This window comes from Paramisgurnus dabryanus, chromosome 3 (assembly GCF_030506205.2).
Source record: "Paramisgurnus dabryanus chromosome 3, PD_genome_1.1, whole genome shotgun sequence".
Classification (NCBI taxonomy): Eukaryota; Metazoa; Chordata; class Actinopteri; order Cypriniformes; family Cobitidae; genus Paramisgurnus; species Paramisgurnus dabryanus.
Genome location: NC_133339.1, coordinates 25904179 through 25922810, shown reverse-complemented (window position 1 = coordinate 25922810; position 18632 = coordinate 25904179). Strand labels below are relative to the sequence as shown.

The 18632-nt window shown below is 37.8% G+C and overlaps 1 protein-coding gene across 1 annotated transcript in view; it reads right to left on the bottom strand.

Moving 5' to 3' along the window:
* Positions 1-13554: 13554 nt before the first annotated feature.
* Positions 13555-18632, bottom strand: part of cacna1ia (calcium voltage-gated channel subunit alpha1 Ia) — a 142435-nt gene continuing 137357 nt past the window's right edge. The window contains exons 33-35 of the mRNA XM_073813941.1: positions 17888-18062; positions 17530-17765; positions 13555-16261 (exon numbers count right to left, since the gene is read on the bottom strand). Coding sequence (XP_073670042.1) covers positions 15629-16261; positions 17530-17765; positions 17888-18062 — 1044 coding nt within the window. The 3' untranslated portion in view covers positions 13555-15628. The remainder of the gene's footprint in view (positions 16262-17529; positions 17766-17887; positions 18063-18632) is intronic.

Genomic DNA, 18632 nt, shown 5'->3' with positions numbered 1-18632 from the left:
TCACCTCTGCATTCATATGTATTAAAATTAAATTTGCGTCCGTTCATAGAGAAAGAGAAACGTTTTCTATCTGTACCCATTTCCTTGCAAGTACAATTTTGCCTGTATTATTGGTGTCCCCTTCAAAAATTGTTCTTGAAAAATTTTATGTTTATTGTCCCCCCCAACATTTAGATGAGATTTTCGCCCCTGCGTGAATTAATGTTCGTGTTTATTTGGTTTCCTGCTTCGATCCTAAATTTGTATATTCGGCTATTACACGAAAGAGATGACATTTTAAACAAGCAGATATACTTTATGCTTGTTTATTTCTCCATAAAAGCAGATTTAATTTACATTTATTAAAAAGCTCCTGGTGACTTACTGCTAATAAAGTTTGTACTCTGAAAGTTCTGTGTTTCCATGGGAAATGAAAGACTTAAGTTAATATTTATTTTCACCTGTAAATATTTCATATATTGTATTGAAGCATTTGTGTGTGCTGGTGTCTTCATATGTGTGAACCCTTCAAATGCGTATATATTAAGGCAGTCAATCAATTACAATATTTAATCTAGATTAATCTCATGATAATCATAAATTAACTTGCAATTAATCGCAAATTGATCACATTTTTATCTGTTCTAAATGTACCCTAATTTAACACTATTCAAGTTTTTAATACTCTAATCAACATGAGTGTTATTTAGATGCTTTATGCAAATGTATGTTTACACCAGCCCATTTACAGTTTCAACAGAACCATCAGCCATAGTTTTGTATATGAATTTTCCTTTCAGAAGACCAATTTCTTTCCCAATTTCTGTTTGATGCTGCATCATTTGTGATCCGTGCTGGCAAATTGAGTTGGAATGAGCAAATTTTCATGAGTTATTTATATTTTGACATCCAAAACAATGCATGATTTGTTGGAAACTGACAAAAGAATGACAGAGCTGTTTGAGGTTAATTTTGAGAAAAAAATCCAAAATTACGACAAAAATGCGTTAGTATGTCACATTAAGTATTGGTTTATACTATTTTTTCTGATGTATTCACTTTTATTTTCTAAACTTTAAACAATTGTCGCCTGGCGTTGGGGTTAGAGTTTGGTTTGTGTAGGGATGTAATTTTATGTAAATCTAACCCTAAACCGAAGCGACAATGGTAAAAAAAAAGGACAAAACAGTTGAGTAACCAATCCGTGAGAATGCAACGGCGAAGAAAGTCCGTGGCAGGGACAGGGAAAAACGCAGAGATTTGTGAGAATGCCACAGAAAAATTGGCAAAACCTTCCGTGACTATGCCACGGAAATTTGTGAGATCAGGTTGTTCAGATCTGTCAGTCAGGGTGAGGAAGATTGTTTTTGAGCCTTGTCACTCTTTTTAACATTAATCAAGTCCCAAACTTTATCTCTCTTATTATTTTAACATCAAGCAAGTCATGCACTCTATTTTCTAATTCCTGAATGTATTAAAATCGAAACCAATGACATGCTTCCTTTGTGTGTTAGTTAAGCATTTAGGACGGTACACCTCTCAGAGAACCTACTAATAAAGATCATTTTAGTTGTTCAACAACCATTAAGAGCATTGGATTCGCTAGATGAGAGCTTAATGTTCTTATTTTTATGAAAACCTCTGACTCATTTAGACAGCATGGGTCACATTTACTGTCTAAGGCTGCATCAATTAATTCAACTATGGACTGGACCAAGGGTCAAATAGAAATTGCACATTGCGTTCACTAATAAAATTAGTGGCGTTAAAATGAATTTGCATTAATTTTGACAGCCCTAGTATATACATAGTGACAGCAATTCAGCTAAAGGTCACAAAATAAAACACCACACGTAGACCAACTCACCCTTCAGAAGATTATTGATCATTACTTTTCTTTCAAAGCCATTAAGACCAAAACCAGGCTTCTAGGCACAAACATGTAATTATTTTCAACTTGTAAAGATTTGCAGTCTTATCCAAAGAGAAAAGAAGACTCAATAGCACTGACCAATAAAACTGTTGAAAGACATTGTAAACTGTGTATGTCTTAAAGCCCAAGATGTTATTTTACTGCTAACACACAATTTATAGTCTGATCGGTAAGATGGATGTTGAATAGTGTTGCTTTGGGCAAATAACTGAGTGAATGAACTGGCATGTATACAAGCAAACATCTGTTGCAAGAAAATTATTCAAAATGATGGCATCTTATACAAAACACCTACAAAACACCCCCCACCCCACACACACAAACTGCTGGCTCTATTTCCCATGTAAGCACTGCATAGGTCACTGTGTATTGATGTGGCCATGAGGTTATATTAAAAAGAGGTCTCAATGAATGGACAATTTCCTTCATCAACATCACTAAAGCTGAATAAAGCATCAAATTCACAGTTACTGATGCACAAACCCTTCACAACATAAAACAATTTTCATAAACAATTCCCAGTGATAAATAAATAAACTAACAATACATGGCAACGTTTTTTCGTAAAGTCTCAATATCTTAAATTTTATTTCATACAATACATTTTACAATGAAATCTTAAGCAGGACCGGTGGTACATGTACAAAGGTGAAAGAGGACAGGACGCCTCAGTCTCTGTTCTCCGTCAAATCATTCCAAACGTTTTGGAAGTCACCTCTTTATTGCCACCAGGCTGAATATATACACTAATTTACAACTTGTATTTTCCCCCATTGTTCATTATTGCACAACTTTTTGTTTGGTTTTAATATGAACAGAATCAACAAAATAAAGCAATTGATTCATTTGGACAATATAGTACAAAGAAAGCAAAAATAAAGTGTTATGTTTACATATCAATATATATATTTATACTGTATATATACTGTATATTCATAAAGTCTCTGATATAAACAGCCTCTCAAACATGATAAAATCAGTGAAACTGCAGCAGAAAGCCAGAGAAGAGGCGGTGAGAAATGCCACGCCCCCGATGATTTTGAGTGACAGCTCTCCTGAACGGGCTTACTCATAGGAAGTACCTCCTACTTGTGGTTTGTGAGATAAAAGCACCCTTAAATATCATAACCACACGATGCATGGTCATGCACAAATCTACATCTCTTTAGTTGTTTTCTGTGCTCTCAATTTTCAAAACGTTACATACGTCAAAAAAATCTATTCCACAAACCCATAATACACTTGAAATACTGTTTTTTTGACTGTAAGGTGTCTGTTTGGCTCCAAACAGTCAATCTCCCCCCTTTCTGTGTCTCTTTAATAAAACAGCTCACACATTCAAACTTTCATTTGATTTCTCACTCCATTGGCTGCTGTGTAAACACTATGAGGCAGCTAATGGTCTGTGTGCTACCCGGGTATGAAAGTATGACAAGAAAGTATGACATTTGCGGTCTCATGACCCATGTAATCTATCTATATTACCTCGACTTCTAATTGATATATCTAATGAATCAATCATTGCATTCTCTTACAGAGAAAACACTTGGATTTCTATGTTAATGTTAAGACATATGGTGTAACATATAGTGTTGTGATGTTCATATGGTGGCGTTTTCCAAAGGGAAATGTAATCCAAATCATTTCACATTTGAATTTACATGGAATTCACACAAAATTCACACTAAAACATTTTGAAAAACACCTTGAGCACATTTTTTGTAAGCGTTGGACTCGTGATATACGTGAGATTGTTTTAACAACTGTTAATGAATGTGAAATATAAAGCCTGTGCTTCTTACAGTTAAAAAGTAATAATCATCTCCATCTTGATCTCTAATCTGATGCAACTCAACTATACCACATGACCAAACAAACCACACACCACACACATTTAAAAACTATTTGTGTTACTACAGTAAATAGCAAATCCTCCTTTTCTTGCTGTAATAGCTTGCAATTCCACTAGATGTCTGAACATTGCTGTGGGGATTTACTCTCATTCAGAGCATCACTGAGGTCAATCAGGGAAGTTGGTTAATGGGACACGGCGTTCAAATCAAATCCTAAAGGTTTATAATGGGGTTCAGGCCTAGGCTATGTGCAGGTGCAATAGACAGTAGACAATAACATTGATATTCAATTGCACCTTAGATGGGACTGAATGGTTGAGTTTGTGTCCATATACTTAAAGAATCTGTTTCACACTTCTCAATATTTCCACACATCATGATTCACATTATAGATTATGCTACATAAAAAACATGCAAACAGAAACCTTAAAAGTCAGAATCGCTTTCATCTTGCTCTCTCATATTTTTCTCCTTCCTCTATTACCTCTCTCACTTATCTTTCTCGCTATCCATCCATCCTTTCTGTCTATCTTCCCAAACATCAAAGTAAGCAGACATCAGAGTGCTAATACAAGATGCTCATGTAACTACCCATTTAGTCATGCATGGACCGTTGGTACATAACCTAATGCTACTGTAGAAAGTGACTAGGACCCTTACAATACTGGCTCAGATATTTTAGGGGCCTGCCAGGTTGTGCACTTTTTTATGTATTCAATCACTTTGTAAAGACCTTTTCTAAGTTACAGCAACATAAAAATGCTGATATCAGAGGCGTCATGCCCATTCAAACTGTGGGTTATTTTTTTGAGCCAAATGGATTTTGCATGCAACCTCAAAATCAAAGAAGCGTCCATTAATCTGTTATTTGACCTTTAATCTGTTTAATATGCACAATATTATCAATTCTGTGCTGTATCTGTGCTGCTGCATTTTGCTATCTGAGGAATTAAAACGTGTAAGAAACACTCACAACATTTCCAATCCCCAGTACTTTAATGTGCAGTTAACCTCCTGTATGGTTTAAAATGTGACCGTCTCGACATTATTTTAGTAGATTTCTAGATTCATCTTGGTGCAACGCCCAAGTTCGCCAGAGTTCACAAGGGCGCAGAATCACACATGCTCACATATGAAGTAAAATTTGTAAGGAATAATTGACGACGGGCCATTGAATTAGAAGAAAATGATGCACACCCCCACGGCAATGCGGGACGACGCGAAGAGGAGTCAATTATTCCTCTTATACCACGGTTACAACAAACATTGCTCTGGTGCCTATTTTTAAGACATTTGACAAGTTAGGTGTGCAGTTATCAGAAATTAATGCATACCCACGGAACATTTCTCAGCCAATCAGAATACAGCTTTCAACAGACCCAAGGTATAAGATGCAATAATGCATTCCTCTAATAATTTTGTCTATACATTTTTGTAGATCACATGGGTATATCTTATCTCATTTTCGTTGTTTATATACTTTATGGATTTAAAATTACATTAATTTTATAGGATAATGCAGTTGTTGTGCAAAATGCATTAATGACACAATTAAACAAGTCATTTATTAAAACTTAAATAAACAAAACATTCTGTTTCAGATGTCAATATGATACCAATATGTCATTTCTTGTGTATGTATGTGTGACAGTGTTTTATGTGTATGCCTGTTTGCTGCAACCAAATTGCCTTCGGGAAATAAATAAAGATGAACTGAACTGAACATTATTCCAATTACATAGTATTTGATATAAAAGTTAGTCAACGCGTTTATTTTGGAGGTTTTTGCATGAAAGCAGGGATGTTTAGATTGTTAGAAATGTAAGTGCCATGAAAAAGACTGAAAGCTCTATAATATTTTGTTTGATGTCTGTGTATGCACAAATTTCTGTGAGCTGTGCACACTGTGCCCCCTTTAAAAAATTGGTGCATGACGCCCCTGGTTGATATATATTTTTTTACAAACAAAAGCGAGCAGTGTACACGTCCACAATATAAACGTTAGCGAATAGATTTTATTTTTCAACTGTAATTTCTTATGCTCTTCATGAATGGCTAAGTGCACGTTGTATCATTTAGTAATACTACAATAACATCCTGTGCAGAAGGTGCTGGCTTTACACTGGCATCCTGTAACCTGGGGCTATACAGCATATGTCACCCAGACAAACAAGAGCTATTTTCATCCTTGGTTTGTAGATGTCTGATGTTTGTGTGCTTGCATTCTGCATGTGTGCTCCCTTATCACTGCTTTTCAGACCAAATACCCTCTCTCATGCGCCCCGTGAGCAGAAATTTTCAACAAAAGCAGAGTTGTACAGTGAAAAGGAGTGGCTGAGCTCTTGTTGAAGACGTACAGAACACTGAGCTTGTAGCTGTAATGGAGGGTTCGAGTATCTCTCGTGCATTCACGAAGCATGCAACAAAAGCAACACTGGAGATAAGCAGCTTTGAAAATATGTGGCTCACGCAGTACAGAGACTGCAGCAATGCACGCGGCCATTTTAAATTGAAAGGCCCTTGGCTCGCAGACTTCCTAATTGTCATGATAAATATGTAATAGACTCCCGAGGGCCCTTGCCTAGGGTGAACCAGCAGTCAGAGTCAACTCGAAATGCGCACAACACAGCCACGCGCTGCTAAACATTTCCACGAGAGAGAGCGGGTGAGAGCATTTTGTTGTGACAGCTCAGTAGCTGTGCATCAGTTTATGAAAACAGACAAATTCTATCATTGCGTCTCTTTTCTTTCTCTCACAATAGGCCAGAATCATTATTACATGACACATTGGGAATAAACTGCTAGCGATTTTTTGTTTGCATTAATGTCAGCCCAGGCAAAACAGTGTTGGTAGAATCTCTTATATGCAGTATATGAATACTTGACTTGCTAATGGAAACAGATGAGATTGTCATTGAGTTAATCTGCGACACTACATAACATCAAGGAAAAAAGCAAAGGATTTAATTGTGATCCACATGCAGCTTTAAAGCTGCAAATAACATTCAAGCAGACGAATGAACGACCCCCGAACTCACATCAAACATAATCATGAATGCAATCTCGCGTGACGATATTGATGTTTTATGTCACAACATTAGGGAGGCATTTAGCAAACAGTAAGGAAAGACGACCATATAAACACAAGCCAATATGAGCGGCTGCTCTGTGAGGCTTTGGCACAGACAACTAAAAAACCATGAGTGACCAAGCGTAAGAATTTGCAGCTCAGCAAATTTACTGAAAGCCCTGTATGTATAATGCATTTTTGTGTGTGGTACTTCCATACAGCACAATTAATAATATTTACTGCAACATTTTAACAGAATGTGCCAAGTGCAACGACGGTCTTGCCCTGGAAATCAGGATAGCCAATATGCTTAACCCATTTGCAAAAATTCAAATTAAATAGAAACAAAAAGACGCTTGTCACAGTGACAGTGAGTAATGACTCAAGTCTTTGAAATGTATGAATTATACCTGTAAATAATCAAGTGCATGAAGAGATGAAAACTAACTGTCTTCGGGGTACACACGCTACTCGCTTAATTATTGTCAGTGTAGCATAAACAGACAAACAGATTTGACATGCTTGAAATAAACATTATGATTTGTTCTTGCACTGAGCTCCTGTGCAGCAACTAAGCAGACATCAATGAACTAATGAAAACATTAAAGCTTAGAAATAAATGCTAGTGTGCTTGTTTTTCTGAAATATGTTTTTGAGGTTATTTCTTGTTTTGGTTGAAAACACTATTCTCTACAAATAAGCTGACATAAATTGTTGCATCAAGCATCGTCTATTGCTTGAAACTACTTTTACAATGGTGTTTTCTGGAAAGAAAAGGCTCTGATTTCAGATTATTGTCCTCGGCTTTACACAGCAGCCCTGAGAGAGAATTTTTATCTGGTTAGTGTTTTCAGATGGCGTTTCATTTGCCACTGTAACAGTATTTGTATTTAACTACCTCATTTGCAAGCTAGTTCATTCATTCTGACTTATTAACATCATTTTACAGTTGGATTCCTTATGCTAAACATATCCAAAGTGTCAAAAAACCAGGTGGATGTGTGACATACCGAATGCACTTCGCCACGGTTCGTATTAGTTTCTCAATTTTTTTTCCGAACATGAAGATTCATACATAACAATCTTGCTTTATTTCTTTAATGGGTAATTTCAGTGCAGGAAGTACAGTGGAAGTCCTTATATGGGCACTTTAACCAGAATAGGCAGGCACACAACAACCAAGAGCTGTTAGGAAATCAACGTCACCAAAGAAGTGTGTTGTTGTTTGTGAGGTAAATTTAAGCTTGTTCAGCTTCCCAATGAACCTGGCATTATAGAAACAATGGATATAGTTTATTTATTCTAATTAATTTATTTTGTTGAAATGGGGCGGTCCCAACCAAGTTCATGAGTTGCAGGCGGTAAGTAAAACAGAATCAAATGTCTGTGATTTGTTGACAATTGGCGTGCAAGTGCATATAATGTAAATAATATGAACATGTAGTAAATCAGTCCTTCCAGAATTGTTGCGGGTAAAAATCCTTGATCTTGCGGCACGTTTTCTTAAAAAATGCGATGGGATATGTGGGATATTTATGCAATTTTATGCGATGAAATTGCGGGAACTAGCAAAAACTGGGGGAACTTGCAAAAACTGTTTGCAGCTTTTGAATGATGGTCACGTCACATAATCACGTCACTTCATAACGTTCCCATGGCAACAGGGGACATGGCTGCGCTTGTGTGAAGTAAATGTAACATTTTTCAACTTTCTGCTATGATATATGTGATTTTTGCTACCAAAATGCGGGGATTATGAAGTCATGCAAGCCCCGCATATTTTGTGCACAGACATCTGCAATTTATGCTGCGAAAGTGCGGCGTATTTGAAAAAATGTGGCCCCGCATAAATATGCAGACTTTGGCTAATTATGCGTTGAATCATGCGATCGCATAATCGCGTTTTTCTGGAGGCACTGTTAAATAATAAGTTATTTAGAGATAGTGGGATTAAATTTTGTTTGTGTTGCTTGCTCGTGCCCCCAGGAGCTGAGGTTTAATCTGAAACAATTGGTAGAGCTGATCTGTCTTTTATAAATCTGATAAAACTAAAGACGCTTTGAATATACGAAGGATGTAATACTATTCTGTTAACGTGTGTGTTATGTGAGCTTTAAAACAAAACTAGCAAACACTATGATCTGAAAGCTCTGGACGTTTAAATATTTATTTCAGTTGTTCAGTTCATCCAACCGAACAATAAATGGTGCATTTTGTAGTGCTTCTCTAGTTTAGATTCTTACTATGCTGCCGTAATTCAATCAAAGGCAAGGTGAGTCTGTGCAAACCTAATAACTAGATTTGACACTTTATGATGCAGCTGCAGTGATCACTGACAAGCCTAGACAGCCACAGCGTTGTCTCATCCAAACAAAAATTATGATCCCGTCATTACAAACAATAACTTGTAATGTTTCACGCCTAAGAAAGATCATCTCTTTTGTTGCCAAGTAGGGTTCTGGGACCTAAAACTCCTGCTGTCTCATTTCACATTGCTGAAGGTTTCTACAAGTCTGATGAGGTAAAAATCGTAACAGTTTGTTTTAAGGTAAGAAAAAATGGATCCATATTCATTAGCAAAAGGAGGTCATTAAACATACACGTAACAGATGCGAGTCAAAGTGTGAATTTGATTAACTGAAATTGAACTTGCATTAACAAGCTTTGCAAAACATGAATATTGATGAACACTACCATGCATACAAAGCTTTTTAACAGAAAATTGTCATTCGGGCCTGGCAAGGTTAATTTAACACAAGCATAATTATGTTATATCCAAAAAACCTGCATAGCGATGAAAAGATGGTCCACAGGGAAACAGATCTCTATCTGACTCATTCAGTCCTTGTACCCCCGGTGGGAATAAAACAAAACAAGCTCCAAATTCAGACCTCATCTCTTAATAACACCTGACTCAAAGCACTTGTGAAGCAATATGTGCATGACAAGACTATCAGCCTATCTTATCTCAATTAAAGCAACACTATGTAGTTTTTCTACCTTTAAATAATGTCTCTAAAATTATTTCAGTGATAGAACAACTTTTAACTGGACAAATTTTTACTGTTGCTGCAACCTGAGCAACCTCCTAGCTGCTACAAGCACACTCTGAAAGTGGTGGTGGAGGGTAGGAAACACAGCCCCGCCCCTCCCCCTGCCTGCAGAAGAGTGTCTGATACCAGGCACTGTTGCGCTTTTCAACCACATGGGGGAGCTGTAAGTAATTTTTACATGGAAACTACATAGTGTTGCTTTAAAATCCTAACACACAGCTGTCTATGGAATGGACATCAAGGCCAAAGCTGGGTGATCTACAAACACAGATGACAGTGGATGTCAACTGGCTTTGTTTCAGGGATCAGACTCTTACACCAAATGAATATATATAGCAATTGCTTGGCATATATAAAATTATTTTGATATTACTATTAACTGCACAGGCCCAATCCTTATCAAAATTATTAAAATAACATAGTCAAAAAGTATTTGTGACCCTGCCTGTGAAAACTACATAATGTAAAGACCATTCTGTGAAAATATAAACTTGATATGTTTAATAGGCCTACTGACTGAGTAAGGTCATGTCAAAGATTGAAATCAATGATTAAAATAAAACTTTGATGCTTCAAATCTCATAATTAGACTGAGAATTTAACTTGGATTTCAAAGACAGGGTCACATTTTTCCTATTTAGCCTTTTTTAAAATGTCTATTACATTGTAATATTTTTTGGCAGCTAATGGTGGCCAGCTTTCACCACTGACATGCAATACATTTCTGCCAAAACACAGCAGAGGACACCTGTTAACTGGACACCTGTTTTTATTTTGATAAAAGCAACATGACATGCCTTTTAATTTTGATTGTTATTTAGAATGTTTTAATATTTTTTTTCATTTAGATTTTTTTGCTATCGTCTGCGATGCTGTCTGTAAGGTCAGGCTTACATTACTCACATCAGCGCAGGTTTGTATCAACAATGCATCAACTGGGGAAGATTGACAGGCATAGAAGATTACATTCGGTCCTCTGTTTATGGGTCGTGTTTTTGTTTTGTCTTTTATCTCATCTTTTTCTTATCTTCAATAAATGCGCTGAAGCTGCAGTAATGGAGCTTGAGCGGCATGTCAAGAGCGATTTGTTTTGTGTCACATTGACGAAACTGGTATGTGTGTGTGTGAGCAGAACATCATATTTTAGGTGTGTGAATTGATGTGCTTACTGATGACGGAGTGCTAGTGCCTTGATTTAGTAACTGCCAAACAAACCAAATGAGAGAGAGAGAGAGAGAGAGAGAGACCTCAAACACACCTACTCAGGGCTGCACTTGAGTACACCAAGCTGCAATTTGGTCCAAAAATACAACACCCACAAATCAATCGTACCATTTCTTTTTTCCTTCAAATACAGAAGTGTACAGACAATAGAGACACATGAAAGGCTATACGGTACACCATATGTGTATATCTCTCATTGTCCTCTCAGGGGTGCCCTGGTCATTATTTAAAATAATTTTTTGGTCTTTAAGTAGGAGGATCATTTTTATTTTACCCGTATGACTTTTCTTAGCGATTAGCGCTTGCTTTATTCCAGGCAGACGGGGTAATTACTCAACCTCGAGATAAAAAACGATGCAGCCATGGTGTCAGAGGTTCTCCATACATCTCACAGACTCTCACCCAGTGCTGTAATGATTAGATAAGGACGATCCGGAGCTTATTTGAGTCAAATAAAAAGGATACGACCTCCATAACTTTCCAAAAGAAACAAAAACTGCAGTTACAGAAATGCCATCTGTATGCACCTCACCATTTGGGTGCAAAACATTTTTTTTTCAAATGTTAACATTAAAGATTCAGATATGATCCGTAAACAGCACGTTTCTGAAGATCCCTAGGCTGGTGACACCATGGCCCTGTAAGTGTGCAGATGTGATTCGGAGCGGCTGACATTTAAAGGACAGTTAGCTGGAGGGCAGAGATGTTTAGGTGGAGAAACAACACTTCAGAGCTTTCTGACCCACCACAAGGTCATTCCCAAGCAGGCTTACTGTCAGAACCTATCGTCTTTAAATTTTCACAAGGACCATGCTACATGGGGAAAGCGGCAAATCCAAGAATTGTAAATCTCTCTTCTGGCATATAATGGCGTTGCTAGGTACCCCACGGGTCAGGTCAGCTCACCTTACCCAAAAGTTTGCTAACCCGACCCAACCCATGGGGTATTATGCAACAAAAAAGAAACTGATCTAAGCTACTGCAGTGCTTTGACTGGTGCCTATGGAGAAATTCAGTCAACTGTTCCAGCTCAAACTGTGACCGCAGCTGTCTCATGGGTAAAGTAGTTTTATCAATAAAACATGGTTGCGGGGAAATGTGGGTTTACTTCAATACAGATTCAACTTCTAATGGAAGATCTTAGGGGTGGGAAAAATAATCAAAGCTATGGGAGCTTTGGACACCTTTAAAATGCATGTACAGTATCATTGGCATTGGTCATCATAGCACACATGCAATTCAATATATAAAAGGATCTACATATGTTCAGCCCGTTGACCAAACACATCAAATTTTGTATAAAACCTCACCCATCACTCTATACTGTTAATGAAGATCAACGCACATAAACATTTCATGAATATGAAATGACGCTTAACAAATAAATCCATTCTTAAGTGCATCCATATTAAGCTACATACAGTAACAAGTTACACCGTCACCAATAGCTAAGCACATTCCTAAACTCTCAGAAAAACGCACAAACGCTGTCACATGAATGGTACCCTTTCAGAAAGCACACCTTTGTACCTAAAGGGTGCATATTAGTACCTAAAAGACATATTGGTACCAAATGTATACATACAGGGTTCCCACACCTTAGTTAACTTAAAATTCAAGGGCCTTTCAAGGACTTTCCAGGTACAAAACCCTCAAATTCAAGGACTAACAGTGACACTTTGGGGACGCCTCCAGAGGTAAGTGCGTCTGAATGTGTATATCAAATTCAACCAATGGTGAGGCTTAACGACAAAGACATGGTGACGAGGGAGCCAGGAAGTATATCGCTATCTGAAATATTGCCAAAGACGGCGTTACAGGGACGCAGGAAGTATGGCAGGGGAGACGCAGCGTCTCATTCCCTTCTCAGGGAACAACAGTTACATACGTAACCCGAGACGTTTTCATGTGCCAATCACAACTATGCAAAAAAGCGTTTTGGTATGAATCAACATTCGCATACAGAAGATATAAGCATTTAAAGCGAACAGTTTAGCATGTGTGCTTAAAAAGTGTAGAATTTTTATGATATTATCCTACACTACACAGGGATTTAAACTTCTTGAATAAAATAGATTCAAACAATTTCAATGACCTGTATCTATACATTTTCAAAAACTTCCCAGGGCCTTGAATTTTCCCTCCAGATTCACAAACTTTCAAGGATTATAAGGACATGTGGGAACTGGGAACCCTGCATATCTCTACTTAAATGGTACATATTGGGATGTTTTTAAAGGGTAGCTACCATGCCAATGACAGCGTTTGTACATTTCCTGAGAGTGTAATGTAAAACTGGCCACCGATACTGATCTGTCATAATCTCAAAATAAATCAATGTTAAAATTAAACACACAGTCCTTCTGGACTTGGCAACAGAGCAGTTAGTAGTGGTATTTTCCAAGGCCCTGAGTTCGAAATAACTTAATTTGCTCATCTGAATCATTTACAGCCAGTTTATTTCAAATGATTGGACATTTATAATGCGATTTCATCAGCCCTCACATCATGCAGGTACAGTATGACACCGTCCCCTGTCCGGGTGCGACAAAAAAGCAAGCGATAAAACTGACTGTTTAGGTCACGGTGCATCTAATTACGAAGGTTATATACTAGAAATATAAAAAAGAATCACTTTGACATCATTATGTATATTTGGGGCACACATAGCTACTTTTTATTGCTGTAGTGTCAGACTAACCTTTGAAGTCATGCACACTAATAGCAAAATTGATCCAAGAACACCTCGAAAAGTGAGTAAGCCCTTTGTTATCGTGTTCTGCTGAAAAACATTTAATACAGCGGCAACACCATGAACGGAACAGGCAAGCTTACGACAATCCTGCACTTGCTCCTGATTTAACCACAACACAACTAATGTAATGTACAGAAATCATGTATAGACAATCACAACCAATCAAATGACATGAAGTTCATCAACAGGTCAAGCCTCATTTTGAAATTCACCTGGATTGTGTAAAATGCAAGAAAAAAAAAATAAAACAGGGGTACTAAACAGGTTCAACAATGGGTATTTGTAGTGTCATACTAATGGTTTCAAAAAATTCTCCATTTGCACATGAATACAGTGACCAATTAAATCTACTGGAGCTACATGGAGTAAAGATCAAATGAGAGGAGGAATAATAAGTAAGAGGTGCCCTATTGAAATCCAGTAACCATGCTAAAGAAAATTCACATATAAATCATTGATTCTGTTGCAAATCCAATTAACCTAATTACTGTTTTATCCAAATGAAATATCACTAAGTCTTAAGTTGTACTCATCTGACATGCCATCCAAGGGACAACATACAGTAGAAGCTCCAAGCGTTTAGATCCCATGGCCTGTTCACCATCCTTTGTCTGGCTGTTTTCAACCTTCAAATATCCAAGAGTTAATAGTAATCCGCAGTCCAACATCCATGTTTTTTTCTCTCTTTTTTTTTTGTTTAATCCTTTGGTCCTTTGCACTCAAGCATACAAAAAGTCCCCTCCACTTAACCACAATTATAAAAATGGAAGCCACTTGCAGGGAATAAAGTCACATAGAGAAATGTTTCGGGGTTGTGGAGAGGACAAAGTGACAAACTGACGTATGTCACCTGTTTTTTTAATCCAGAGCATATTCATAAAAAATATCTGAGTAAAAACCTTGCTGCTTTTGTCCAGAATTGACATCTTGGTGTTGTTTCGTATTTGTTCGGTTGGAGAGACTCCATCATGCAGTGGACTGTTCGTTGTTCTTTTGTCGATATTTTCCTTACCTCCCAATGCAAAAGGTAGAACATTTCTACATTTGCCCTTTTAATTAAATATATAACTAATAATAATAATAAAAACAATAAATAAATAAATAATAATAATAATAAATAAATAATAAATAAATACTAGGACAGACAGGCAAGACACACAGCATGCGACAGACATATCCTTAAGGTGGAAGGCCTTTCTCTCACCTCAACTACATAAAAACAAACTGACAAATAAATGCATAAACTGCAAAAAATGTGTAATGTCCTTAAATCGTTGTAAATATTATCACCAAATTTAATCCTAAATCCAGAAGAAAACTTCCTTACTCTATTCATCTCTGGTTGCTCTCTTTCTCTCTCTCTCTCTCTCTCTATATGTTTATATTCATTTGATTTATCTTTTTAACCAACCCAATTCCTCACACGATCCTGCATATGGCATGCTTTGCCTGTACTGCTTATTGTCTCCCTGAAATGATCGCTCAGGTTGTACAGACAGCTGCGTGCACAATCCCTTCTGTGTCTAGTCATGCACTGAAGGATTGATCCGCTTCTCTCAAATCCCTCCACCCGGTGACTCTACAGCCCTGTCGGACGCTTACTGAAACCAGTCCAAGCAAATACAAAATGGTAACAGGTCACAAATGAAAACAGGGAGATAGAGAGATTTTTTTTTGATGGAGAGCCACAAGTCATACCACTCTCTGAAAAAACAGAGACAGGTTAGTTGGCCTCAGAAAAAACTAACACTAGGTAGAGTTTCATCTATTTTTACTAGAGCCTACGATTGTTATTTGGCTTGTACTTTCCCCGTCCTTGCCCTGCGTTGCTTCAGACTGCCTCTCTCTTCCCCCTTCCTTCCTCTCTTTCCAGGGGCTGGTGAGATTACCCTGCGGCTCTTTTGCAAAAACATGCTTTCCTTCCGTTTCTTGGGATGCAAGGTCCAAACTGCCGGTGCTGTTGCACTTTTTCGCAGACGTCGGCACTAGAGAGCTCGGCAGAAGCAACGACGTGAGAGAAAGGCTACTCGGGGTCTCAGAGAGTTGCTGGCTGTCACAAGTCTGGTTAGAGCTGCACCGTACCATCCCAAAATCCTCATCAGAGGGATCGATGGAGCCTTGCCTTGTGCTTCCTGCACTTGTGTTGACTCCGCAGTTGCTCTTGCTACGCTGGTGCCCCCTGGTGGTGTGGAGGTTTTGGCCAGCTGGTGGGCTGGGTCTGAGGGTCTCTGTGGAGAGGCTAGTGCCCTCGTCAAGGAGCGTGTCTATCAGGGGCAAAGGGAGCTCTGGATTTTGAGGGGCGGACACAATGAAACTAAGCGCTTCTTCCATGGTGGTGGGTAGGCTGCCTTCTGAGCTGCCCGTAGCCAAAGAGGAGTCACTGTGAGATGGATACTAAAGGGAGAGAGAGGAAGACATTTAGCAGGAAATTATTAGCGTTTGGCTAAATCAAGAATGTAATTTTTGGTCATTTTTAAAATTTAAGGACAATTGTTTGCAAAATGTATTCTAAACAGTAAAAAATATTGGTAACATTTTACTTGAAGGGGTGTTCATAAGACTGACATGACACCTTCATAATCATGCGTGTCATGAACATGAAGGAGATTTTATGCAAATTTATGACAACTGTCATTAAGTGTCATTTGTTCAATTATGTCATTTTTAATGCAAAGATGACATTGTTTGAGATGTCTTTGTTATGACAACTTTACATAAACCAATACATCATAACTTGTCATAAATCTGTCATAAACATGACATAACAAAAGAATTATCAAACTTGAGAAACTACCTAGCTTTATGGGTTAACATTACATTAAAGTGTTAATACACTGTCAAATAATTTTAAATATCTTAACAAAATGCAACAGACATGTCTAAAGATTATACTTAACTTTGTGTATGTGCACAATGTGCGCTATGGACCCAACTCTGCATGGGTTAACTAAGTATTGTACTGTTTTCAATTAATTTTAGGTAAATTGGTCTCCAAATGCAATAAAATATAATTTTATCAATTTAAATTATTATTATTATTAACTATTATTAAATGATTGATTTTATTTGTTAAACACATGGTTGAAACTTAAAAAAAACATTATGAACTGAAGAATATTCATGATGTTGTTATACAACTATTTGACAGAGTATTACTACTTATTGACATTTTAATAACTAATTATATTTGTACCACTGTAGTTGAGGTCAAGAAAAATATTCATGAGGCTGTTATAAAACTATATGACAGAGTATTATCACTTAATGACATTTTAATGATAAATTCAATTTGTATCACGGGTAAAAAGCGGTCAGTTGTTGTCTTCGTAATGTCAAGTTGTCATAACAAAGACATCTCAAACAATGTAATCTTTGCATTAAAAATGACATAATTAAATGAATGACAGTTGTCATAAACATGCATAAAATTTCCTTCATGTTCATAGCACGTGTCATGTCATGATTATGAATGTGTCATGTCAGTCTTATAAACACCCCTTCAAGTAAAACATTACCAAAATATTCATACAACCATGCATGTGTTTACTTTTATACACAAATGCTTTTATCTAAAATTATTTCTGTATATTTAATCTGTATTGCATCACATCATAAAGGGGGCTAAACAAATGCATGCGCTGTATATCAGCATGAGCTCATACTTGTGTGGTAAGCAGTCTGGTATTGGCTCCAGGAGAGCGCAGAGAAGCCCACGAGGCCGGTGAAGTCAGCCGAAGCCCTCTTGGTTTGTGTCCCAGTCGGCCCCTGGGGGGAGCAGGGAGGGCCGCGGCTGCCGGGTGGAAGAATTCAGCGGGGAGATGAATGGGAGTGTTGGAGCCACTCGAACCTCCAGAGACATCGGTGGACTCTTGATTACTACTGCTACAGGGTACTCCACCTTCACAGTAAGACAAGTAAACAACATTACAGCCTATGATGAAGTAAGTCTACATTTCACTGAATAAGTCACTAATTTTCCTCCAGCACAGTGCCAGCAGTGCTGTGAAAGGGCCACAGTACCGATGCTGTGACGAGCAGGCGTGTTGTGACATTGATGAGGACTTTGAAAACCAGTGCCGGGTCCCGCCGCCCCTTCCTCGGCCCCGGAGCTGTAAACTCGACAGGGTCTTTGCAACCTGCTGTGATCTTTCCCTCCTGGTTCTTCTGAGGTCAGACATTCATCACAGCTCCTTTCCTGAGTAGAGAAATAAGATGCTAACATTTTCAGGATCACATGGAAACTTATTCGAAGCTACAGTAAAGAGATTAAGGGATGATTAGGATCAACCAACCCAGTCTCACCACATGTCGTCAATATTTGACGACACTTGACCATTCGTCATATGTTGACGCGAAGGGTATACCTTTCGCGTCATTTTTTGACGAACTGGGGACTTCAATACTATTACGTTCGTTGCATTCTCTTTCCTATTTTCTTACCATTTCCGCGTCGGTTTAGGGTTAGATTTACATAATGACATCCCTACCCAAACCTAACTCTAACCCCAACGCCAGGTGACAACTGTTTCATTTCGCGTACCTAACTCTAACCCCAACGCCAGGTGACAACTGTTTAATTTCGCGTAGAATGTTTAATTTTGCGTAATCTAACCCTAAACCGACGCGAAAATGGTAAGAAAATAGGAAAGAGAATGCAACGGACGTAATAGTATTGAAGTCCCCAGTTCGTCAAAAAATGACGCGAAAGGTATACCCTCCGCGTCAACATATTGACGCATGGTCAAGTGTCGTCAAATATTGACGA